This window comes from Aulonocara stuartgranti (assembly GCF_965226115.1).
Source record: "Aulonocara stuartgranti genome assembly, chromosome: 11".
NCBI lineage: Eukaryota > Metazoa > Chordata > Actinopteri > Cichliformes > Cichlidae > Aulonocara > Aulonocara stuartgranti.
This window is the reverse complement of record NC_138947.1, coordinates 6,391,981-6,416,639: the sequence shown is the minus strand read 5'-3', so window position 1 is coordinate 6,416,639 and position 24,659 is coordinate 6,391,981. Positions and strand designations below refer to the sequence as shown.

The following is a 24,659-nucleotide window of genomic DNA, read 5'->3' as shown; positions in this document are numbered from 1 at the left end:
TCCTGTGTTTAAACCAGATATTGTGCTCTAAAACACACTGTATTGTCTGCAGTTTGCATGTGTCTGTGTTTCAAAAAGGTACTAAATCCATGGACTGTTTGGGGACACTTACTGGTCTGAAGTCATGAGGTTTGTGGTTCTTGTACGTCCCAGAATGATACTTTCCAATCTTGACAAACATCAGTTCAGTCTCCAGAGCATCAGGAGGCCTGTGTGAAGTGATGAACTTTGGAGGTTCTTTTCTCTTTGGACACGAGGACAGAGAATTTGGTAGAAACGTCTGATATCTCCTCTTCATTTCTTTGGGCTGAGGTGCAACTATCTTTATATTTTTCTTTCTTTCCCTTATTTCTGAAGTAGACAGACTGCTGTACAGTTTCACTGAGAAATCTGGTGGCCCGATGCTCTGCACATCACACTTCCTGTCTGTGTTTCTAAGCCTAAAATATTTGTTTCTTGCAAAGGAGAGATCTTGACACGCAGCAAATTGTGTTTGTCTTTCAAAAGAAACTGAGGACAATGGCTGTAACAACTTGGTTGGAATCATTTTTATTTGCTGATGTCCAAATAATAATGGAGGTGCTTACCCTGAATTTCAGGAAGATTTCTCATTGCAGACCTAAAATATGAATCCTCTGAGTTTGAATGTAATGTCCTTGTGCCGGTTGTGCAGATGTCCAGAACCCAGTTTTAGCCTAAGAAGAAGGAAACAGAAAGGCTAACTGCAGACACATAAAACAAGCTGCTTGGTAACCAGTGGCCTTAGCCTTCTTAACAAAAAGAACTGGGCTGAGCTCAGCAGGACATTCAACAAAACAGAAAACAGGAACTTGGCAACGCTGCAAACAATGTGGCCTCTGGATTACAGAGACCATGGCACCCTGCAGTCCATTTTATTTGTTTTCTATAATGCAGTAAACCTTCAGTTTTACATTGTCAAATACAGTATTTTAAAGTCAAATTCAACTTTGTCAATTTTGTAGAGGACATAAAGGTGCATGAAAACCAAGAGTACTTGATTGCAGATTATTATTATTTATTATTACTTTAAGCTCACTTCAACTAACCAGGAATTAAAAATCACATTATTTTACAATTTGAAACTGTTACTATATAAAGAGTTTAAAGCACAGATATTCTTATATTTCTCAAAAAGTCCTACCACAAATAATGGTGTGTGATATCTGAGTGACCGCTAGATGGCAGCAGATATTGTCATCCTGCAGCCGAGAAGCAGAGAACAGCTGAAGTTCACAGGTATGACATGCTTTCTCATTCTTCTATTAGGAGCAAACTCTTCATCCCTATCTTTCATTTCCTGTCCTGAAGTACTAAAGTTCATCCTCAGAGAAACTCAGAGATGTGAACACAAACCAATGTGGTATAAACCGTTCAGATGGCTTAGAGCACATACAGAGTTAGAGGAAAGCCAGGATGTGACAAACAGTGATGCATCTTCCAGATTCAAGGTGCAGTCAGTCTGTTAGAGAATACTGCTTGAAAGTTTACAGCTGCTACACAGCAGATTTTTATTGACTGAATCACACAGTGGAAAGGAAGCCCACTCTTTTTCCTTCATGCCAGACGTTCAGTTTATTAGAACCATAACACCAGACTTCCCAAAGTGACCACATCTCAGTACATAAAAATAATATTAGATTAAATTATTGCTTTCATTTTTGTTGTTTTTTCTTTATTCAAAAGGTTTTGAATATAATTCTTATCAAAATGTCTGTTTCATTATTATTATTATTATTATTATTATTTTGATGTTTTTGTTGTTATTACGTTTCATGTTTAATCTTTCAATATTTATTTGACCAAGAAGTGAAAATAAGTGTAATTGAGGATCTTTTCTGAAGGAAAATGAAACGTGAGACTGGATGTGAAAAAGAAAAAAAAACATTCTATTAAACTCAAACTATACTTTAAAAAATAAACTTCTTGAAACAGTATTGTATATCTATAGATTTCACTAAGATAAAATAAAAATGTTTTAAAAAATAGTTAGATTTGGAGGGTAATCATCAGGGAAAGATTTAATGTGTTAGAAGAAGCAAACCAAGATGACAAAGTTAAAAGGACTATGATTATCAGCGAACTAATAAAAACTGAACTGAAAAAAGCAAATCCAGATCCATCCAAAAACATCTAAAACTAAAGCAAATGGGTTTTTTTTTTTTAAATTTTATTTTTTAAAAATAAATGGAAAATTTCATACTACTGTGTAATAATAGTGGTAAGAGATACCAAAAACAAAAATCTACTTTTGTGGCTCTAAAATATTTGAAAACTTACTCCAACATATATGTTTATAACTTTAGGCAAGGCAAGACAAGATGATCCAGATGACCTGAGGGATCTGGAAGGTTCATACTGGGTCAGGAGGTCACTGATGTATTTTGGTCCTAAACCATTCAGAGCTTTATAGACCAGCATCAGAACTTTAAAGTCTATCCTCTGACGGACAGGCAGCCAGTGTAAAGACCTCAGAGCTGGACTGATGTGGTCCACTTTTTTGGTCTTAGTGAGGACTCGAGCAGCAGAGTTCTGAATGAGCTGTAGTTGTCTGACTGATTTTTTAGGTAGACCTGTAAAGATGCTGTTACAGTAATCAAGTCTACTAAAGATGAATGCATGGACTAGTTTTTCCAGGTCCTGTTGAGACATCAGATCTTTTATCCTTGATATATTCTTGAGGTGATAGTAAGCTGATTTTGTTATTGTCTTAATGTGTTTTTCTAAGTTTTGTCACGGCCTGGGGGTTCAGCTGGTCGCTGATCAGCTCTCTCTCTCTCTCTCTCTCTCTCTCTCTCTCTCTCTCTCTCTCTCTCTCTCTCTCTCTCTCTCTCTCTCTCTCTCTCGCCAGGGCTGAACTCATTATGGGTTCACGCCCTTGGTCCACGCCCTCGGAGGAAGAAACACCTGTGCCTCATCAGTGTGGTATTTAAGACAGGAAGCAACGGCTGTTCTTCGCTGGATCGTTGTGAGAATCGCGTCAGTGAAAGTCGAGCGTCCCAGCAAGTATTTTCCCCTGCAGTGTGTGTTTAGCATCTAACAAGCGTTTCTTTGTGTACAGATTCCCTGGACTGTTTCCCTGGTGTGCGAGTGGATTCGTGTTTGGATTGTGTGGAGAGAGATGAGCATGTTCCCCTGGATTTTCCCCGGAGCCCTGCCCCCCTCACCTTTTGTACATAGCACTGTTGTTTAGCTGGAGAAAATTGTGGCACAACCAGTCATTAATTTCCTCAATGCATTTACCAAGAGCCTGTACAGGGCCTCGGTCTCCTGGTGACATTGTGATATATATCTGTGTGTCATCTGCTGTGATAGTTTATTTTGTTCTTCTTTATAATCTGTGCCAGTGGGAGCATGTAAATGTTAAACAGAAGGGGTCCCAAGATGGAACCTTGGGGAACTCCACATGTGATACTTGTCTGCTCAGATGTGAAGTTACCTATTGATACAAAGTATTTCCTGTTTTCTAAGTATGTTTTGAACCAGTTTAGTACAGTTCCTGAAAGACCTGCCCAGTTCTCCAGTCGTTTCAGTAATATGTTGTGGTCAACTGTATCAAATGCTGCACTGAGATCCAGTAAAACTAAGACTGACATTTTTCCACTGTCTGTGTTCAGACATGTCATTAAACACTTTGGTCAGAGCGGTTTCCATGCTGTGGTTCTGTCTAAAACCTGACTGGAAGGCATCATAGCAGTTATTCTGTTTTAAGAAGCAATTGAACTGTTGAGAAACTGCTTTTTCAATGATCTTACTTAAAAATGGGAGATTTGAGATCGGCCTGTAGTCAAGATTGTTCTTTTTCAGTATAGGTTTAATTACAGCAGTTTTTAGTGGTTCTGGAAACACACCTGACATTAAAGAAAAGTTGATCTGTAACAGGTTTGACTCCAAAGTCTTTGAGACCTTTTTGAAAAAACTTGTTGGCAGGACATCTAAACAGCAAGAGGAGGAGTTTAGTTGACCTAAGATGTCCTCCAGGTCTTTGCCGTTAATAGGGTGAAACTGTTTGATGGTGTTTAAACAGTTTAAACAGTTTTTCGGTGGACACAGTACATATCCTGGATCTGCTGTTGATGTACCAATTGCTTGTCTAATCTTTTGGATTTTTTCAGTGAAGAATTTGGCAAAGTCATTGCAGGCCATGGTCGAATGAAGTTCAGCTGCCACTGACACAGGGGGGTTTGTTAGCCTGTCAACTGTAGAAAATAAGACCCGAGCATTATGGCTGTTTTTAGTGATGATGTCAGAGAAGTAGGACCTTCTTGCACTCCTCAGTTGTAAATTATAATTGTGAAGTTTCTCTTTATAGATGTCATAGTGAACCTGGAGGTTTGTTTTTCTCCATCTGCGCTCAGCTTTCCTACACTCTCTTTTTTCATTTTTCACTAGTGTGGAGTTTCTCCATGGAGACTTTTTCCTTCCAGAGATAACCTTCACCTTAATGGGAGCAATAGTGTCCATGAGATTTAACATTTTAGCATTGAAGCTATTGACGAGCTCATTGACTGAACCTCAGGACAGGTCAGGTGTTAATGGGAAGACCTGGTTAAAGATCTCACTACTGTATTCAGTTATACACCGTTTTGTGATCACTGCTGTTGATATATTTGTGTGGGCTGAAATTTTACTTTCAAAGAAAACACAGTAATGATCACACAGGCCCACATCAGACACAGTAACCTTTGAAATGCTCAGGCCCTTGGAGATCAGTAGGTCAAGAGTGTGTCCTCTATTATGTGTGGCCTCTGTTATATGCTGAGTCAGCCCAAAGTTGCCCAGAGTGTTACTCAGGTCTTTAGTCCCTTTGTCCTGAGGGATGTCCACATGGATGTTAAAATCCCCCAAAATAATTATTGTTTAAACCCAAAACCTGAAAGATTTTTTTTCCCCATATTTCAAAATTAACTCATCATAACAATAAAATACCCATTTTATTTTATTTTCACAATAACAAAAAAGAAAAAATAACATCTGTTGTGTTTTAGAAGAGGCTGACAGTAAGTAGAAGCGATCCCGTCGTGTAAACACTGATCTGTATGCAGCACCACAGTTGTTGCAGCAGTCACTTTGTTTGTAGCTTGGACAGCTGACATCAGACCTCAAAGGCAACAGGAAACCCGAGCTGAGACCAAACAGCGCCTGTGAAGGAAACTGACCTCACTGAGCCTGTAAAATCAGGAGCTGCCACCTTCAAAGGCTCCGGTCGACCTGCAGGCCCTCAGTCCTGTTTCTGAACAGCCCGACCACTGAACCGAGTAACATTTCACCTGTCAGGTAATCAGGAGTTCCAAAGAAACACTTACAGGATCCGGTGGTCACACATGACACCCTTTATCTCCAAGTCACTCAGACAATATGGCTTCGTTGTTTTAACACCAAGAGAAGATGTAGCACAGATAAATTCAGAGAGAGAAGCCTGCAGATGACAGATGTGTAATTGCTTTTAAGGAAAATACTGATGTAACATGGAGTTTCTCATGTTCCCATCCCAACGTCTGACTGACCTTCAGGGCCTCCATCTGTTTTTATGCTTGTTCGAGCACTGCAGCTGAAGCAGGAGTTTAAGGTTACATTGCTACTTGTCCCATATGATCAGTCTCTCTTCCCTCCTTTTCTTGTTTGTGTTTATCTTTGTTCACATAGAATAATAGGGTGAGGAGTGTGTTAATGTGGAGGCAAATCAGTGAATAAAAAATGTCAAATTAAATACAATCAGTCAGAAAATTAGAAAAGGTTTGAATTTATGAATGATAATGTGGAGGTCGAAAGGAGCAAAATCCTGTATTTATGGCCATGTAATGTTTGTTTATCAGTTCAAAAGGTGGGCTCACACACAAAAAAATATATAAATATCTTGTTTTATAGATATTATTGATTGTTTATGTATGTTTAGCATTTTAGGCTCCTATATCAACTGGTCTTAACTTACAGCATGTTTGTCCATGATGGGATTTAGGATTCTGATTAGCTGGATCAGAGACTACACATATAGTTTGCATTGTTTTTTGGGTGGTGTTGATTGCTCCGCCTTGGTCGGGGAATGCGACGGGAGGCTGGATGTCGGGAGCTGAAGCAGGAATAGCTTGTGTCATCGTGACGCAGCTGCTCCAAGGTCGCATCTGTTCCTCACAAATCAGCTCCCTTTGTAGCATGAGCAATTACAGCAAATCTATTGTTATACAAGGCTTTGCAAATATTTATGAACCTCGTGGACAATCTGTGTATTGAATCTGCAGTGTGTTCTTTTTTCTTTAATGTGATCTTTTTTTGTTTTGTCTATAATATCTGACTCTTTGATTTCAGTTTTCTGCTTTTGTTTGTAAAATGTGTTTTTACAGGCACCACACAAAAAGTTACTATCATGTACACTGTTGTTTGAGAAGCTAACACTGTTAAACAGGAAATTTAAACTTTTTACCCAAATGTTTTGTTAATTATAGCTCTGTTTGGCTGTGACTGATTATTTTTTTACTGATTCTTAGATTAAGATTCAAATGCGCATTTCACGAAGGTGAATGTAAGCCTTTGACTTACACATCTTTTTTTCCCAGCATATTAATGCATTGTACCAACAGGGTGATTAATAGAACTCATATGCTCGGGCCTAAGTCAGCAGCCTCGCTCTCACCCTGGCTGTAAATCAGAGCACAGACTTACAAACTTACCTCTTCCTTTTTACTCTGTCTTATTTCACTAACTCCTGATGTTGTGCTGTTTATGACTAACTATATTTGTCTCATATTTGTTCATATGTTTTTCCCATCAGTGGTGAATCTTACAGTAATTATTTAGTTTACCTGCATAGTGTATATCACAGTTCTCAAAGGGACACTGCAGTGCAGCCATTTTTGCATTATTACTGATTGTAATGAGAGAAAATTGGACACAATTAGCTTGTATGATTAGGTTAAGCTATTAGGCAATTATGCCAATTTTCCTTTCAGTTTTTTCTTGCCTGGATGTAATTTGGCAGTTACACAATACAACATATCATGCAAGTATATATGTATGCTTGACACTGATACAGGTTTTCCCTACCTGATTGAGCTGAGGCAAATTTGCTTCAAAATCTGTAAAAAGAAAAAAAAGAGCCAAAGATCATAACTTTCATTGTAATTAAAAGCCAAAAAGCCAAAGTGAGAAAAACCCACTATCATTATAACAGTCACGAACAACCTCGGCTTCTGTATTGAGGTTTAATCGCTGGTTGTGTAAGACCAGGAAGGAAAGTAAGTGGGTTTTTACCTAATGGCTTTTCCAGGCTTTTACCAGGTTGATGGTCCAGGAGATTTATGAGGGAGGTCTTAAGTCCTCCAAACAGACGAGCGTCTCAACAAGACAGTCGGGCAGCTTCATGTTGCTCAGGGGGAAGAGAGGAGGAGGTGCGGTCCACAACCTGCTTAGCTGTTAGGTATCCACTGCTTCTGGTTGGCTCTGCAAGTTTACTTATAATTAATCACAGACCTTTGTCTTCCTGCTCTTAGTGAGACTTTACAGTTTATTTAATCTGGAAATAACCTTCCTGCTGATACTTGAATGTTAAAAATGTGAGACCATAGCAGTCCTGCAGATGTATAATAACTTAGTTTAACAGCTTAAACTGCTTTTAGAAAGGAAAGTAGGAACTGAAACAAACAGTTTTGTTTGATTAATAATTTGTCTAACTCTTCAAGCTGATATATCAATCATTTGGTGGGACTAATTTGTAAGATTGTAATCTTAACCTTTCTAAATTAGGGTGGATCAAGAACACATTTCTAGATGTCCTTCAACAGTTTTATAGAAGAAGGAATTGCAGCATCACTTCGTTTCTTGATGCTCTTAAATGTTAAAAAAACAAAACAACAACAACACAAATCCCCCTACATTTTCTTTTTCTTATATTATGTCTTCTTTGTATATTTTGTTTTGAGAGCCATCCATTTTTTTAACAACTAGAATTGAGCTATCACTTCCTCTTTTTCATATTTTCCCCTGAACAGATCAGTTTCAGGTCTTTTAACAGAGCAAACATCTTCTCAGCTCCTGCCGGCAAAACAATATCTGAGGCACACAGCTGCAGTAAAAGCATGAGAATGGAAACAAGCAGCTTGGAAAAAAGATGTTAATGTGATATCTGGTTTATACAAAATCCCACTATTTGGCGAGGATCAGTTCCCTGAAAAATTGAGCACAGAGGCCATCTGTTTTAGCAGTTTGGAGTTGTGACTAATGAAATACCACTGACTGGCCAGTAATAAACCTCTCGTGATTAGTCCTTTGGTCCTTTTCTTCCCATTTAGAAAGACAAGAAAAAAATGTGGTGAAGGCAGTTTTACAAGCTTGAGCTGACTGAGATTACTGATTGTTAACATGCATTTCCCTTCAAATAAAAATATGAAAGAAGCAAAAACAAGTTGAATTTCATTTGCTGTCTTTGTTAATTTTCCATCGTAAATTGTTGCAGAAAAAAAAGCAAAAGTTTCTGAACCACAAAACATCCTGGGGAAGGATTCCATCCCTGAATAACAGCAGTTAGACTGATGAAGGTTTACCTTTAACGCTTACCCAAGGAAATATATATATTGTTGGATTTTCCTAACATTTGTTAGTTAAAATAAGTTAATATCTAGTTAGTTAGTTGAAATAATTCAGACTTATGATGTTTTAAATTTAAAGGTAGGTAAAATTAGTATAAAAATTACTATTAGCTGAAATTCTCAGTGGTTAGTATAACTTGTTATACTTTGATAGCTTTTCTCTTGGAATTCATTAAGCTCAATGAGAAAACTGTATTGTTAGATTTTATTTGAACCGCCTTATTGTCTACAACCTTTCTTATTTCAGAATCACTTAGAAACATTGATGGGTTTTGCTCCTCTGCATTTATCCACTTGAGGGTGCCCAGGGTTTTTCCAGAACCTGGTGAACAGTGCCCTCCTGTTTTGTGCCTTGGTCATGGAATGATGTTCAAACCAGAGATAAATATTTTTGTGTTGTTTGTCTTTACAGTATTCACTGCTGTTCCCGAGCTGCACGTCATCAGCTCAATTATCGGAAATAATCAATTGTTTCGGATTTGAAGAAGAAAAAAAAACCGCACATGCTGTGGCTTACATTTTATGCTCATGTTTAATTTCTCAATATTTCCTGATGTTAGATGATACCTCTTGAGGGGAAATCATTAGAAGATTATATGACAATGCATCAGTTTTGGGTTGCAGCACGATTACGATTAATTTGGATCTTTCAGCATCTGAAACAACTCTTTTTCCACTCGTGCGGATATGTGCAGAGGTTTGGGTCGTCAGTAGGTTTGCTCCTCCTAACACACTGTAGCAGTGCAGCGTGCAGCAGTTTGAGGTCAGCCGCTGCAGTCCAGCATCTCCGGTCAGCTTCTTCTTCTTCCCTCAGCCTGAAGCACCTCCGGATTTCCTGCTGGTCCGTTCGTTTTTGGCCTGAAAGCCAATAGAGAGAGAGAGGGGTGGGGGGGAGAGAGAGGTCTTTTGGCACAACAACGGGGCCAATCGCGCTGAGCGCTCGCGCTGTTTGGTGGCAGAGTCGCGTGCTGGACACTGAGGGACGATGAGACCTGAAACTCTTCCCAAACTTCTTCTCTGTGTTGCATTTTCACTGCCCAACGCAGTGCACGTTCAAACAGGTAAGCTCACAGCTCTAAGGTAATCAGAGACACCGTCTTTGAGTATTTAAAGTATTTAAGTGTCATTTTGTCATTTCATATTGCCACATACAAATAACTTTTAAGACTATTCTCGGTTTAGGGGGATGCAGGAGGTTTTCAGGAGGGTTAATATAAAGACAGCTAGCTTTATTGTTGCTGCATGACTTCTTTAGCAGTGTCAAAAATAAGCTGACGCCTTTCCATCTATCATGAAGGTATCTAAGGCCACATAACCTCCAAATATCCCACATGACGTATTTTGCTCTCAGGCTTCCCCTCAAATAGGCAAACAGGATGTGGATTCTCTAAGTTCCTGTTCAGCTGACGAGGACTGTAGTGACCAGGTGTTGATTAGAAAGGATGCTTGCTTTGAAAGCTGCTGTCCTGGCTTTCGGCAGCTTGTCTGCCTGTCACTGCTGTGCAGGCTCTTTGAGGATATTACCTTTCACTTTGACCTCTCAGGTCAGGAAACTTTACGGTGCCAAAAACAAGCTAGCTCTTCATGGTTACAGCCCCCTCTCCTTTGTCTGTCTGGTCTATTTTGCCTCCCAGTAAAGATATGAAAGAAGCCAGAACACCAGTACATGCTGAATTTCAACTTGCTGTCTCTGTTTGTGTCTCACAACAGCAGTCTCTAAAAGTGCTTTAGATTGTAAGGTGATATGAATAATTACACAAATTGATTGAATTAAAATCCAGTGTGGTGAAGTCAAAATTACAAAAAAAATAATTGTCCAAAAACCTATAGACACAACTATATATATTTAAAAGGAAATGTCTTTATTATTTTTTGAAATGTTTTGCTTGGGAAAGAGCTAAATATTTACCATTGCCATTAGGTGTTTGCAGTAACATTCAAGTCTAATGGCAGCTGACATGTACCCCAGTGATTTTTGAACAGGCCTATAGAAGTACCCATCTTTGAAAGTAAAGAGGGGCCAGTCATCAGCTTAAAGTATGACCTATGAAGTATGAATTGGTTTTGGAGATTCTGCATTCACAGATGTTTACTGCAGCTGTCCTTGTGTGTGTTGAGGTCAGCAATCCACCAGTGCACCTTGGGAAAATATCTCTCCAAAACTGGACACTATGTCATTTAAACTAGCTACATTTGCAAAGTGGACTTTGCACATACATAATTGTAACCATGCATAACAGTTTATGATGAACTCTGTTTTGTGGGCATCTGGTCTAAACTTCACGAGACAGCAAAGCACTGGCTTCTCATCCTACATTGGCTCAAGATGTCCATAGAGTTTAGTGAGTGTGTTATCACCTTTCAGATTCACTTTGAAATGTTTCTGTTGAACACAGGCCAGCTGGAGAGTTGATGTCCACAATACAACATTTGGCCAGCAGAAAGCTTTCCGTATACAGTATTTGAATATTGCTACTGACAGTCTTGGTGAGAATCCAGTCCTTATGTTGTCTCTCTGGCTGTGCCTTCAGTGCTTCCTCCAGAGTGTGCGCCAGGAGGCCACTCGGTCCTCCAGAACCCCTACCGTAGCACCACCTTCAGCTCCAGCTGGCTGCAGCAGTCATCCCTGCAGGACTTCATCTGTGACCACTCCCTCACACCGGGCTGGTACCAGTTTCAGATTTTTGACAAGCCAGCGAGTATGCCCACCCAGTGTGTGGAGGTAAATGATGTTTTTGTAAAAGATTTTTCAAAGAGAGTGAGATCTGTTTACAAGTGTTGTGTTTCTTATAAATGAGCTTCCAAGGATGTTGATGCTGTGAGGAACTATTCTATTCTTTTTATCTGACTATAAATTATATTTCCTTCATCTACTACCTTCCCATGGAACTCCATTAATTTGATTTTGTTATTCAAACCATTTAGCTGACTCCTTACATTGTTCGAGTTACACATAGTCCAGTAGTGTCAACATACTATAAGATATGTTAAATGTACATTAGAGGAGGCCTATATGCTCATTTCAAAATCCATATTTTTATTCTTGCATTCTAATAAAGTAGCTTTGTGTGAGTCAAAGTTCAAAATAATCTTTGTTTATGCTTCACTGGGCTTTGGTGCATGCATGTTTATTACCTGCCTCGAAATATCCACTTTTAGTGACATCATAGAGATCCAAGTCAGGAAAACTATATAAAACTAAGCATTTCGAGCAGTTTGAAGGGTGAGCTTCAGGCTCCCAGGGATTACTTGCATGTACACTGGCCTAATTATTTGACATATCGTCATTATGAGCAACAGTCATTGTTTAGAAATTTATAGATATCATGTAAGGTCAATCATAAAAACTGCATATAACTCAAGTGCACAATCTTTTTTCACATTGTATAGAACTGAGGTAAATCAGCTTTATTAAAAGACTGCAGCTAAAACTCCAAAATCATTAGCTGCATTTGAAAATTTCCAATAAAAACTTCAAATATACCAATGAGAAGCTGTAAAAACACTCCAACTGTCCCCATATCCATCTACTGCAAGTAATTAACTGAACTTAGTTTAGGTTTGCTGAATCGTAACCTTTCTATTTCTCTATCAGCTTGTATAATTTGTTAAAACATTGATTTTTCTAACTTTGAGGCTTGAATTCAAGATGAGTCATTTTTTTTAACCAATGTAGGAATTTTCCACCAATTTTTAGAACAATTTCACAGGTATACTGCACAAATTCAGTCACTCATTGTGACCTCTATTAAAGGTCATAAAAAATAAAATAGAATTGCTTCCATTTCTTTGTTTTATATTCATGTGATAAACTTAAATGTATATGTATATAAATTATATGCTTGTTTAATTACAAATATAACCTGATAAGATGTGAAAGCCCTTGAGACCCTATCCATGTCCTCATGAGGGGAAACTCTGAGGTAGTCTGCCTGTCATGCGAGTTGTGTGTTTGTGTGTATACACATATTTATGAAGGAGAATGAAAGGAGAGTTGGAATATGTCTCATGTGTTGTGGTTGGCCTGCTGTGAGCCTGCAGGATCCATCTAAAGTGTCACCCTCTCAGCCTCCTGCTTTCCCGGGGCATCGCTGCTCTCCCTGGGTGATGGATAACTACAGGAGTGGACGGAGGAAGGAAGAGACGATTGCTGTGAACATGTGTTACATAACAAGGCAATGTCTTTTTGATGATGTTAGCAAATAAAGAGTTAGATGTGTCAAAGCCAAGAACCTTTTAAGGAGAACCAGGGTATAATCTGTAATGTTATCAGATATCTTCTTTTGGACATTTTCTAAATTATTCAGTTGCAAAGTTATTTAAACCATTTCACTCATTGATTGATTTCAATTTTGGTGTCTGTGGATGTTTCAAACTCAGGTTTTCAGGGCATGTGTGGCAGTACTGTGCTTACTTTCTGGCATTTGTTGTTTTTAGTAGAAAATTTCTATTTCTTTTTATTCCAAAATAGCTTTTACTGGTTTTCCTCCATTCTGGAGGATTAGTTTTGTGAAAGAATGACCATAATACATCCATACATACTGATTCCCCCTGCCCCCTCTGTTTCCAAACATCTAGGTAAACCACTGTGGGACTCAGGCCCCGGTATGGCTGTCTCTGGGTGAGGGTGAGTCCCTGCCGGGGCCACTGGAGGTCAGGCAGTTGACAGCCTGCGCTGCATGGCAGTTTTTCTCGAGCAGCAGCAAAGAGTGCTGCATGTTTCGCATCCCAGTCACTGTCCGAAACTGTGGAGACTTCTATGTTTACCTGCTCCAGCCCACACAGGGTTGCATGGGTTACTGTGCACAGGGTAAGTAACAGTAATTACTGTATGACTGTAATGTAAAGCATGATTCTTATGCCGATACACTGCTCAAAAAAATCAAGGAAAGACTGAATCATAGCAGCATAACAGTAATTCAGTTTAGTATTAGTGGCCGTATGATGCTTAAAGAACAGGGAACGGATGCTGGATGCTGCATAGCTGGAGGCTTTTTGTGTGAAGTTTGTTCTCCTTGTGCCTTCGTGGCTTCTCTTTCTCTTTCCACAGTCCACAGACATAATTTCTCAGTCTAAATTTGCTGTAGCTGTGAACGTGATGGGCCAGGGTGTACTGTCTCCCACCCAGTGTCAGACAGTGTCAGCTGGCATAGGCATCACTGTCCTTTGATTTCTACATTACGTGCTAATTTATAATGAAAAATGAAAAGGGGAAGAAATGAAATGCGGAAACATAATCGTTTTGAAGTCATGCTATTTTATAATTATCTGTTATAAATCTCCTGTCTCCCTAACAGAGATGTCAGACACTTTGCCCACATCATCGCTGCTCTGCGGTCCTGGTGAGGTGAACGTCGGTGGATCTTGTAAAAGTGAGAACCCCACTGTTGTGTTTTTATGGCTCTCACTTGTCTCCTCATGTTAGATTAAATACCAAAACACTTTGGAGGTCAGGGAGGTCATATGGTCAGGAACACACCTCTCCTCTTAATGACCTGAGCCTGTGTCCTGCTGTCCTCTGGTCCCGGTCTCCAGTAGTGACTCAGACTGTGAATTATGCCAAGCCAGGCTTCAGGAAGTAGAGGTGGAAATTAGGGAGAGAAATAATTACAGACTACTGAAAATGTTCATTAGTGTGCTTCAAAAACCAGTATAAAGCTCAGATTTCTGATAATTAAGAGAATTTAGAATTGCTAAATTAATTCATCTTCCTGTTTAATTATTTGCTGTTGTGGGATGTCTGCAATTGTTCTTGCCTTGAAGAACTCGCACCCAACAGGCATCCCGTGTAAATAATGGAGCACATAGAATACCAGTGCATACTTTTGTCTTTGTCTATTTAGCCTTGATTTCTTTAAATCAACCATCTTCTGATTGGCTGCCCTTCATAACAGCAGATTTAAAGAGTAAGTGGGTGTGTCTTCTATATCTGAGATGACACGTGGCGTATGTTCAAAAATATTTAAAATTAGAGAATGATGATAAAAAATGTGGATAGAAGTACCTCCACATTTTTCAGAGGACCTTAAAAGTGCCCATTAAGCTTCAATAACCTGCCTCATCTTTCTGCTCCTCCCCCAACAGCTAATCAGCCCCCGACTCTGTCAGTGCCAGTGATCGTCTCAGAGGTGACAGGTAACACCATCTACCTGAAGTGCAGCTTTGAGAGCAGGTCTAACAGCTCCCTGGGTTATGTGGTGGCCTGGTCCCGCCTCTCACCTGAGGGCCGGAAGGAGGAGCTCAAACAAGAGACCACAATCCAGACCTTCGCCTTTATCGAGCTCGACGGCTTCAACCTGCGATTAGGAGACAAGGTGTGCATGTGGGTGAACTAGTCCTTTAAAGAGCGTAGTGGGACTGCTGTTTAGCCACTCTGTGTTAGAGGGAGTTTTTTAAAACCAAATCTCAAAATGATTCAAAAATCTAACAAAGTATGCCTTCAGAAACTGTTCAGCAGGTTTTTGCTGGGTGGGCTTCTCTTACTTTTTGAGAATTTATGCAACCTTCCACTCGTCAGTCTTCTGCAAATAAGATCTGCTATATAAACAAAGATGAGGTTCCTGGATTTCTAAGGCAGCAGGGACTGAAGGAATTACCAATGCCTGTCAACATGTCGTTTTATTTTACTGTGAGCTGCTCATGTGTTTAACTGGGCCAAAAGCCTTCAACACAGTCTGGAGTTTTTCTCTGCTTTTATTTCCCATCTCTACTCTCCTTTGTTCAATTCATTTTTTCTTTATTACCATAACATTTGCTTAGTGTGGTGCTGTCAAGGCCTGTTGTATGAAGACTATGACATAATACCCTTAAAATAAGGAAAGACTGCCTGGAAATTGCAATATAGCACACTATATTAAATACTTCATCTTTAAAAATAAACAAAAATGGAAGTAATATATGTGCATCTCCCTCCCTCTGGCTCAGATTTACTGCTCCAGCTCCAGTTTCTTCTTGGACTCGCCCAGTGTCCGGGGTATTTCGGTGGAAAGTCAGGAGTTCTTTGCTGGGATCAGGGTAAATAATATTTATCTGACATTTATATTTGTGATCTCTCTTTCTAGTAATTTTTTTGTTGGTCATTAGTCTGCAGACATGTACAGGTTTAGACAGAAGTTACAGTGTTTTGAGCTTTCTGTCCTGTGAGGTAGTCTGACTCCAGCGTCAAGGAAGGTGTTAGGTGAGCAGACTCAGCAGACATTTTGGGTTCCCATAGATGAGCGATTTATTTACAGTGAAACTTAACAAAACTCCCCCAAATTAACTTAAGTAACAAAAGTCAAACACAGCAACACAACTCAGCTCTCCTCCCTTCTCTGAATCAAGCAGAGACTGACTATATATAAGGCTGTCAAGTTCTTTTCAATTAGTCTAGCCAATACCACTAGCTTGAGCTGAGGAATCTAAAACTCAACACAAATGACTGAGAATTAAATAAAGCTCCCCACTCTTCTGATTAACACATTTACACAACTAAATGGCCCGATATAAGAAGAAATATTCAGCAAATCCTTTTGTAGGGGAAGCATTCCTATGATAAAAGAAACCCCTCCTCTTTGTTTAACCTGCTGATGTCAGACATGACATCATCAGTACTTTAAAAATCAGAAAATGCTGGGCAGGCCTTTCCCCACACCTGACCTACATGAAGACTGAAAACAAAAAAAACAATGTAATTATGCACAAATGACTTAATTCTGCAACATAATAAAATACAATGCAACATGTAACTGAGTGTTTGCTTTAATTTCTGAATGTTTGGTTTGCTGGCAATGTAATGCTTACGCAAACAAACCCGGGATAGTCAGTGAGCAATGTTACTTTGACAATACCAAATCATAGCAAATAAATATATATAGTGAATAATGTGCATAATGTGCAAAAAGTCAATACTTCTGGGACAAGTGGAGAGTATTACAACTGCTCATCCACTTTGTCACATGTCCATGTAAATAAAGATTAAGAGACGTGTACACAGACATAAAACATATTAAAAAAGACAAGATTATGCTTTCATTTAGATTTTGGTTGTTATTTTGACTCAGATCACTTAAATATCAGCTTATCGTAACTGTCTTCTTCTAGATGAGTTGTGGATAAACACTCGGTATAAAAGACCAGACCACCCTCTCTTTCTAAAATCATGTTTTGTGCAGTTAAGACCAGAGGCGAGCAGTGTATCTGAGGATGGCAGATTGTATGAGATGGTGGTCGAGAGCACGGTTCCTCTTCCATGTCCAGAAGGGTCTCCAGCTTCTGCAGAGCAGTGCACTCTGTCCCTGCAGCTCAGCACAACAAGTGAAGGTGACCTGGTTGATCTGTAAAAATGACAGTGTGTACTGTTGCTTTCTAATAGCACAGGCTGTACTGTAGGCAGTTTACAGGGAACATTAATGCAGATTTTATGCTTAAAATGCATTTTTAAACAGCAGGTTATTAACTTGCAGTAATCTCTTAAATGATCCAATATGTGGATTTGATTATCAAATATAGCATATGATGCCATGTTAATTCAATGCTGTGCAGTGAGCCTAACATCAGGGTCAAATAAAAAAATATGATATATATAGTAATTTGATTACTTTTTTGCAATACTTAAAAGGTATTGTACCTGTATGATGTTGTATAACATTTAAATATAAATATTTTTTATAAAAATATCAAATTACCCACTGAAAAATATTATAGATATACAGATATACAGATATACAAATGCATTTCAGGTTGATGTCACATAAAACTTTTTTACAGCTGTGATCTAGTAAAGCGTTTGTTCTTGTGTTCAGAGATGCTAAATATGTTGTGCCTGTTGTTTGGGATCAGTGAAGGGCTGCTCCCTCCCTCAATCTATGTGCATAAGAATAATTAAGTCAGTGTTTGGAGAAACTTTAATTGTGGTTTAAGGCATATTTAATCAAATTTACTATGCTTCATTTATTTTAGCCCATAGGAAAGTCTCCACCACTTTTTTTTGTATAAATCTGTAGAAATAAATGAAAGGAGAAGGGGCTGATTACATGTTAATAAATCTTTGTAAATGTCTCTAACGGCAGGACCATTTAAATGCTGTGTTATTGCTATTTAGCTATAAAGAAATGTCTGTGCAGTACTTTTTTGGTGTTCTTTAATCCTTCAAATGAAGTGAAAATAACTCCTTGTATTGCAGAAGATGGTTTGCTGGGTGCAGATCTGTCCCTGTCTTCCTGTGTCGTGGATCTGTCTCAGGGTGCCTGTCGCGAGGGCATTTGTAGCCGGGCTGTGATCCACTTCAGTCCTGTAACAGACTTTGTTAAAGATGGCAACAGGACAACTGAGATCACTGTTAAACCCATCATCACACAAAACTTTCTTTGGAATGGATACTCACCAAAACCTGTCCAGGTGAACACGTCAAACTATTAAACTCACACTCCCTCACCTCATCATGTATAATTTCTTTTAAGAAAGAATGAAATTGATTTCTATATTTTAGATAACGGTTAAGGATGTTCCCTCAGCCTACTGCTACTCCTTCACTGATCCTCACATAATCACATTTGATGGCAGGTACTTTAATTCAGTTAATAAGGAAGCTTACTCTGTATTAAGTTTTAAATTGTCCATAATAAAAGATGAGCTTTCTTTCCTGTTTTTGCACCATACAGATACTATGACAACTCCCAAATAGGCACCTTTGTCCTGTATAAGAGCAGCTTTTGGCCTTTCGAGGTTCACGTCCGTCAGTGGGAGTGCGGCAGCGTTGTGCATGCCGCCTCGTGTGTGTGTGGATTCGTGGCGAGGGATGCGGGAAATGTTATTGCTTTTGACATGTGCAATGGGGAAATGGGTGAAACCAAGCCTCAACTGACTGTGAAGAACAGAGACTTGAGTAAGAGCGGCATTCGGATCACAGAGTCCTACCAAGGACGCAAAGTCACTGTGAGTGAAAATGAGTACACAAGCTAAATAATTTCACAATTTAAGCTACCTGGTAAACTTCTTGCCTTTCTTGGTTTTAAAGTTATATTTTCTTTTGTCAATATTTGACTTTTTGCAGATGACCTTTTCTTCTGGAGCATTTGTTCGTGCTGATGTATCTGACTGGGGAATGAGTCTGACACTGAGAGCCCCCATTTCCGACTGGAGGCACACTGAGGGTCTGTGTGGGACCTATGATGGGCAATCAGAAAATGACTTCCACTTAGCAGGGGGTGCCAAACTGGAGGATCTACATGCTTTTATCTCCGAATGGAGGTCAGGCATTCATGTTCTAATTGCTGTAAGCAATAACAGCTTATAAGCTACGTAGTGCTCTAGCTATGCAGGAAGAAGAAATCCTCAATCTATATATACAGCTCCATATATCAAATGCTTTTCTAGAAGTTTTTTTTTTCTTAAATAGGCCTGTCCACTCATTTTCAGCCCATTTTTCACACATTGAAAGGCAATGTTTGACCATGAATATTGCCAAAACTATTAAAGAGACCCACTGTGGGATTGTATTTAGTAGTATTGGTTTAGGTTAGAGAATGTATGTTTGGATTATTTCACTTGGACTTCACGTCCCAAAGGATTAAATAAACTTGAAAACACTGCAGCCAGCAGGGACCACAATACTGAAATTGCCACTATGAACAATTTATTACGACCATGCAGAAAAACAGTTAGTAACATTTGTTACCTCTTTACTGACATTGTTTCCTTCTCTCTCAGGTTACCCCCAGGCAATAGCCTGTTTGACACTGTGCCATCCCATATTAGTACACTGAACTCCCGCAGGCACTGTACCTGCCAGGAAGAGATGCCCCGCTTCTCATCTCCCAGAGCCCCGTCTCAGCCAACTAGCTCATCCGACCCCAGCTGCTCTAATCATGGCAACATGCATTTCCCCAGTGTCGTCCCAACTCTGGACGTCACAGCCGAGTACATCACCTCTGTGGAACTACTCAGTGAAAATGAAAGAGAGCCACTTCCCTCGAGAGCCTCAAGAGTTTCAACCTCAGCCTATCAACAACCCAGAGGCAGGCGCAGTGCCCAACGTTTCATTTCTAACTCCCCACATCAAAGTCTCAGCCAGTCGGATCTGGAAGGCGTTACCTACTTTTTCCCAGAAGACCACGAACCTGCAGTTCAGCCAGAATCTCCCCTAACGTGGCCCACACCCTCTGGCCTCACTGAGCAGCAGGCCCAGACCCAGTGCCGGCAGACTGTGGCAAACTCGAGCATAGTGATGGGTTGCAGGCACCTGCTGAAAGAATTATTTGTTAACCATGCCGTGACCATGTGTGTTACTGACCTACAGCTAAAGGACGAGCAGTCGTGGTTGAATGCGACTATACCGCTGCTAGAGAACGAGTGTGAGAGGAGGCTGCTGGAGGAGGGGGAGGGAGAAGAGAAGTACCAGGATGCTGTGGCCATCCTGAAGTGTCCAAATCTTTGCAACGGGAACGGCCAGTGCTCAAACTGGGGTTGTGTCTGCTTCCCAGGATTTAGCTCCTATGACTGCAGTGCGCTTTCTGGTAACATATATCCACATGAGACACTTACATATAGTAGACAGATCAGGGTCTTGTGATAATGCTGTACTCCCACAACACGATATTGTAAGGTATCCCTATGTTTATAGCATAGTTGTAATATAGTTATTAGTTACATACATTAATCTTCCATTGGATGTCCATGATGACAGACTTATGATCGTCAGACATGTGGTTTATGATTTGGACTGAACTCCCAAGGGTAACATTTCATGTTCATCTGCACTTTTTGTTAATGTTGTGAAGACCAGATCCCAGAGATCACTACGCTGCAGAAGGATGGTCTATGCGATGTCCGTCAGGGAAACTGCACCACCGTCAACATCCATGGTCAAGGCTTCAAGGACTCCTACGAGCTCAAGTGTGAGTTTGTTAAAGAAAAGGTAATTTTCCTGCTTCTCTTTTCCTTTTATTCCTTAGTTGATGTACATCTTGTTTTCTGTAGTACCACCTTACAAAATACCACAATATACTTTTTCTCTGTCTCTTCATTTAATTTATCCAGCGCCAAATCACAACAACAGTCACCTCAATGTGCTTTATATTGTAAGGTAGACCCTACAATAATACATACAGAGAAAAACAATCATATGACCCCCAACGAGCAAGCACACTTGCAACAGTGGGAAGGGAAAACTCCCTTTTAACAGGAAGAAACCTCCGGCAGAACTCAGGCTCAGGGAGGGGCGGCCATTTGCTGCGACCGGTTGGGGTGACAAAGGGAAGACAGGACAAAAGACATGCTGTGGAAGAGAGCTAGAGATTACAAGAAGTCAATCACAAATGCAAGCAGTAAAAACTCTTCTCTGAAAGAAGCCGCTTCTCTGAAAGCCTCTTTAGATTGCTTAACATTAGCAGAGGGCCACTAACTTCCAAAGTCCACTGAAACCATGAGATTGGTAGCTTTAGCATTGCTTTCTGATATTATTTTTCTTCTTCTTTCCTTTTGTTGATGGCTCTTACTGTTGGTTAGTTGTGGTTGGTTCCACACTAGAAATGGTTCTATATTTCCCTCCGTGATTGAATTAATCCTCCTCACTGTTGTTCAGAATTTTAGATTTGTCATGCTCCCATAAATCCCACCAACCTGTAACTGAGTGATTAGGTTTCCCTTTGACCAAAGACTAATCACAGAGATCTTTAACTGAATTAATAACATGAAGTCCAGAGATCCAGTTTGTTTCCCTGAGTCTAATCAGGAAGTGAGACACATTCATGTCCTTTGTATTAAACTGACATTAACAAGCTAACCATAGTGTGCATGGATGTAATCAATTTAATTTTACATACAGTAATAAGATGTATCAAGCTGTAAACACAACAATGGCACTGGAACAGTTGCTTGTTAACACATCCATATATGTAGTGCAAGTCCAATAATCCATCACCTCTTGGCATCTTACCATAAGTTTAAAAGATCTGATATTTGTCTTTAAATGTGCTGGTGAATATTGCCGGATCAATAAAAAGTGGCAAAGCTGCACATTTTGATGACTGTAAGAATGCGAATTACAGCCAGATGTTGCAGAATTCGGCTGACCTCTATCAGTAGATTTTTTTAATATATATTTATACCAAGTTAATGTTGTTTTCATCTTTTTATCCATACATCTGTTTTTTTTCTACATTACCATACTACCTTACACATCCTACCATGTTCTACCTTAATTCTTCTTCCCCTGTTTGTCTCATTTTTAGTTTGTGGATGGGGAGTGGGTTCTGGACGAGCCTCTGTTTGTGTTGGCCACCTTTCTGAATGACACAGCTTTGGAGTGCCAGCTCCCCCTGGAGGACAGCTGGGTTTCTGCAGGTGTGGACTTGGAAACGGTGACAAACAGACCACTGGCCCGCTGGCAAATTAAAGTAAGTCATGTTTCCAGGCATTTTATAAAGAGCACACTGTGAAATTATACATTTCATTAGGTCCTGTCTACACATTTCAAACTCATCTTCTGCCTCTCTTACAGCATTTGTTTATCATTTTCTCTCATGCTCCTGTCCGCTTCTCAAAACTAATGATAAATATGAAACTATATGCTTATTTTCTGACATATATAACAATCTAACAATGCATCAGTAGCAAATTTGCAGTAGGATGTTTAAATGGCATGGATGCAGTAATAGAAAGCGTGCACTGAGTGCAGCTGGAGGTTTTTCTCCAATTTCTGTTTGGCTTAGAAAGGAAAATGAACCCAGTGGAATAAAAAAAATTGAGTTACACAACTGACAAATATGTTTCCACAGTTACGTTTAGTGAAAATGTATTACAGAGTACTTTAGCATTTACACTACAATGAGATCACAGAAGACGTTATTCTTAGTCTAAACTGGAAATATTTATTTTTCCATTCAGACTACCAAAAGCCTTTTTTTCCAGGGAGCTCATCGTATCATTCAGACCGCTGTTTGTCTGCATTTCCACTGTAGTGAAGATCTACTAAGATTAGACCAATTAGTCCACTGACTCATCTGTTTGTACTCACTTTTCTGTTCTTTGTGTCAGGGTGACCGGTGCAAAGACAAATACACACCCACACACACATTCTCACAGTACTCGTAGGAGACACGGTGAAAGCCAGTTCTTTTGGCTGCAAAACGTGACAATGCAGTGCATACCTGCAGGAATGTACGGGTGCATTTGTTAGTGCTTTCAAATGTAATGGCTTTGATCGGAAACAACATTTTTTTTAGTGTCTTTATTTCTTAGATTCACCACTTTGTGTTTTCGCTGAGACATCTTCCTCTTTTTATACATTTTCCAGCTTGACCATCACCACAGACTCACTCTGTTTGTGTCTTGTTTGCTCTCTGTTTTTTTTTCTTAAATCTTTTTTCTGTTTGGTCCGCTCTTCTTCGTCTGGCTTCTGCTAGGTTTTTAAACTGGCACATGTTGGGATTGTCTTCTCTGAGTTTAAACAAACACTGTCAAGTCCAAACATGATATTTTTAGGATCACTCAGAAGTACCAAACTCAGGAGAGGCCAGCTTTATCCCCTGATAGAATTCCCAGATCTGTGGTTTTCCCATGGTGAGAACTATGGGAAAATTCAGAGGAAAATTGCCTTTTGACTAAATAACCCAGTGTTTGTGATGACCGTTCACCTTTTTCAGCCTGTTTAACGCCTTTTCCCAGTGAGTCTCAGTAATCAAGCTTCTGCTGATGACAGGTTTCCAATGACGGTTACAGCTACAGCAATGCAAAGATACTAACTCTTTACGATGGAGCCTGCCAGATGTGCAGCCTCAGGACTGAAGTTGTCTGTACCCTGAGGGTGAGATATCTCAAATTATTTTTATAATTTACTTTATAGTTGGACAAGGAGTGAAATAGGCTTCTTTATATGTTAACTGTGAAACTTCTAATTGAACAAATTCTTTCTAGCAAAGCTCAAGAACAGATCCAGGTGTAGCATGGCCTACAGAGTCTGCCTGGTATGCAAGAAATTGTGGACTATAGATGACGTGCACATGCTTGCGGCTTTTATGATGTGTACATAAAATAAACTATTAAGCAGCCGCTTATAGAATAAGCATTATTTAAACCACTGCAAGTATTTAAAGGTATTAACATGAACAATTAAAACTGCTCTACTTAATTTTTAAGCTCCCCCCGTTTTTCTTTCTTATTTTTAAACTGAACACTTTATAGGCTCAATAATTCAGCACTAAACAAAAACAGCCGGGAAACACATCAGCTAGTCTGCTGACGGAAACCTTTAGAGGCAACAGCTAACTTATAGGGCTTCTGTGTTGCCAGAATCAATATCAGCTTTAAGATAGCACATCACAGATTGAAGACTTCCTGCTCTGTGCAGCAGCCATTGTTTACAAATGCAATAATTTTTTAATTTAAAAGGTAACATTTCATCACTTGATAGGCAATAGCTTTGCAGTTGTATTTCATCAAATGCAGTCCCTGCTTTGCTCTCCACACAGGCTGTTTACCTGCATGGACACAAAGTTAGTGTACGCGTGATTGGCCAACAGACCTCAGATTCTGCACATGCATGTGAGGAAATCTGTTAATAGAGATTTAAGGAAACTTAATTATCACGTGTTGTTAGAGGCAGATCTTTTGTACACATGGGTTTCGTATTGCTAAAACCAAAGCCTTTTTTTTCAATATTAGTTAGTTACTCACATAATTTTACAGTTATTTACATAATTTTTAGTTATTTTAAATGTCTTTGAAGCAATTTTTCTATCTACATGATCAACATCTCAAAAAAACTTCACTAGTGTAATTTCATATCTATTTTAAAATGTGCAGAAATCCAAAAAACATTTTTTCTATACATTAGAAATTAGAAATTAGAATCCCTCTCTCCAACAAGCCAACGAACAGGTGCTCTAAACAGGTGCAAAAAAGGGAAAACCCACCAGCTGGTAACATGTAGGGAGGATTTTCTTCTGCAATCTGCACCTATAACTGCAGATTTCTCATCTATTCATTTATTTCCTGTGGCTGTTGTGCACTCTGTAGTACCCCGGGGCTCCCAAACATTTGCTTATGCCTGCAGCCGCTCCTGCCAACAACCATTACATT

At 39.5% G+C, this 24,659-nt stretch overlaps 2 protein-coding genes across 4 annotated transcripts in view; both read left to right on the top strand.

Moving 5' to 3' along the window:
• The window catches only part of LOC309717530 (zinc finger MYM-type protein 1-like), a 122,474-nt gene that overhangs the window by 36,173 nt on the left and 61,642 nt on the right, over window positions 1-24,659 (top strand). The window lies entirely within an intron of this gene.
• The window catches only part of vwde (von Willebrand factor D and EGF domains), a 28,678-nt gene continuing 13,154 nt past the window's right edge, over window positions 9,136-24,659 (top strand). The window contains exons 1-15 of one of the 3 annotated variants that reach the window (XM_082551728.1): window positions 9,136-9,661; window positions 11,132-11,322; window positions 13,179-13,410; window positions 13,898-13,972; window positions 14,685-14,914; window positions 15,525-15,614; window positions 16,754-16,901; window positions 17,767-17,978; window positions 18,070-18,143; window positions 18,242-18,515; window positions 18,634-18,830; window positions 19,290-20,095; window positions 20,360-20,496; window positions 21,812-21,976; window positions 23,281-23,385. In XM_082551728.1, coding sequence (XP_082407854.1) covers window positions 9,586-9,661; window positions 11,132-11,322; window positions 13,179-13,410; window positions 13,898-13,972; window positions 14,685-14,914; window positions 15,525-15,614; window positions 16,754-16,901; window positions 17,767-17,978; window positions 18,070-18,143; window positions 18,242-18,515; window positions 18,634-18,830; window positions 19,290-20,095; window positions 20,360-20,496; window positions 21,812-21,976; window positions 23,281-23,385 — 3,012 coding nt within the window. In that variant the 5' untranslated portion in view covers window positions 9,136-9,585. Of the gene's footprint in view, window positions 9,662-11,131; window positions 11,323-12,641; window positions 12,776-13,178; window positions 13,411-13,897; window positions 13,973-14,684; window positions 14,915-15,524; window positions 15,615-16,753; window positions 16,902-17,763; window positions 17,979-18,069; window positions 18,144-18,241; window positions 18,516-18,633; window positions 18,831-19,289; window positions 20,096-20,359; window positions 20,497-21,811; window positions 21,977-23,280; window positions 23,386-24,659 lie in introns of those variants that run through there. The other 2 variants (XM_082551727.1, XM_082551729.1) reach the window with 2 other exon arrangements.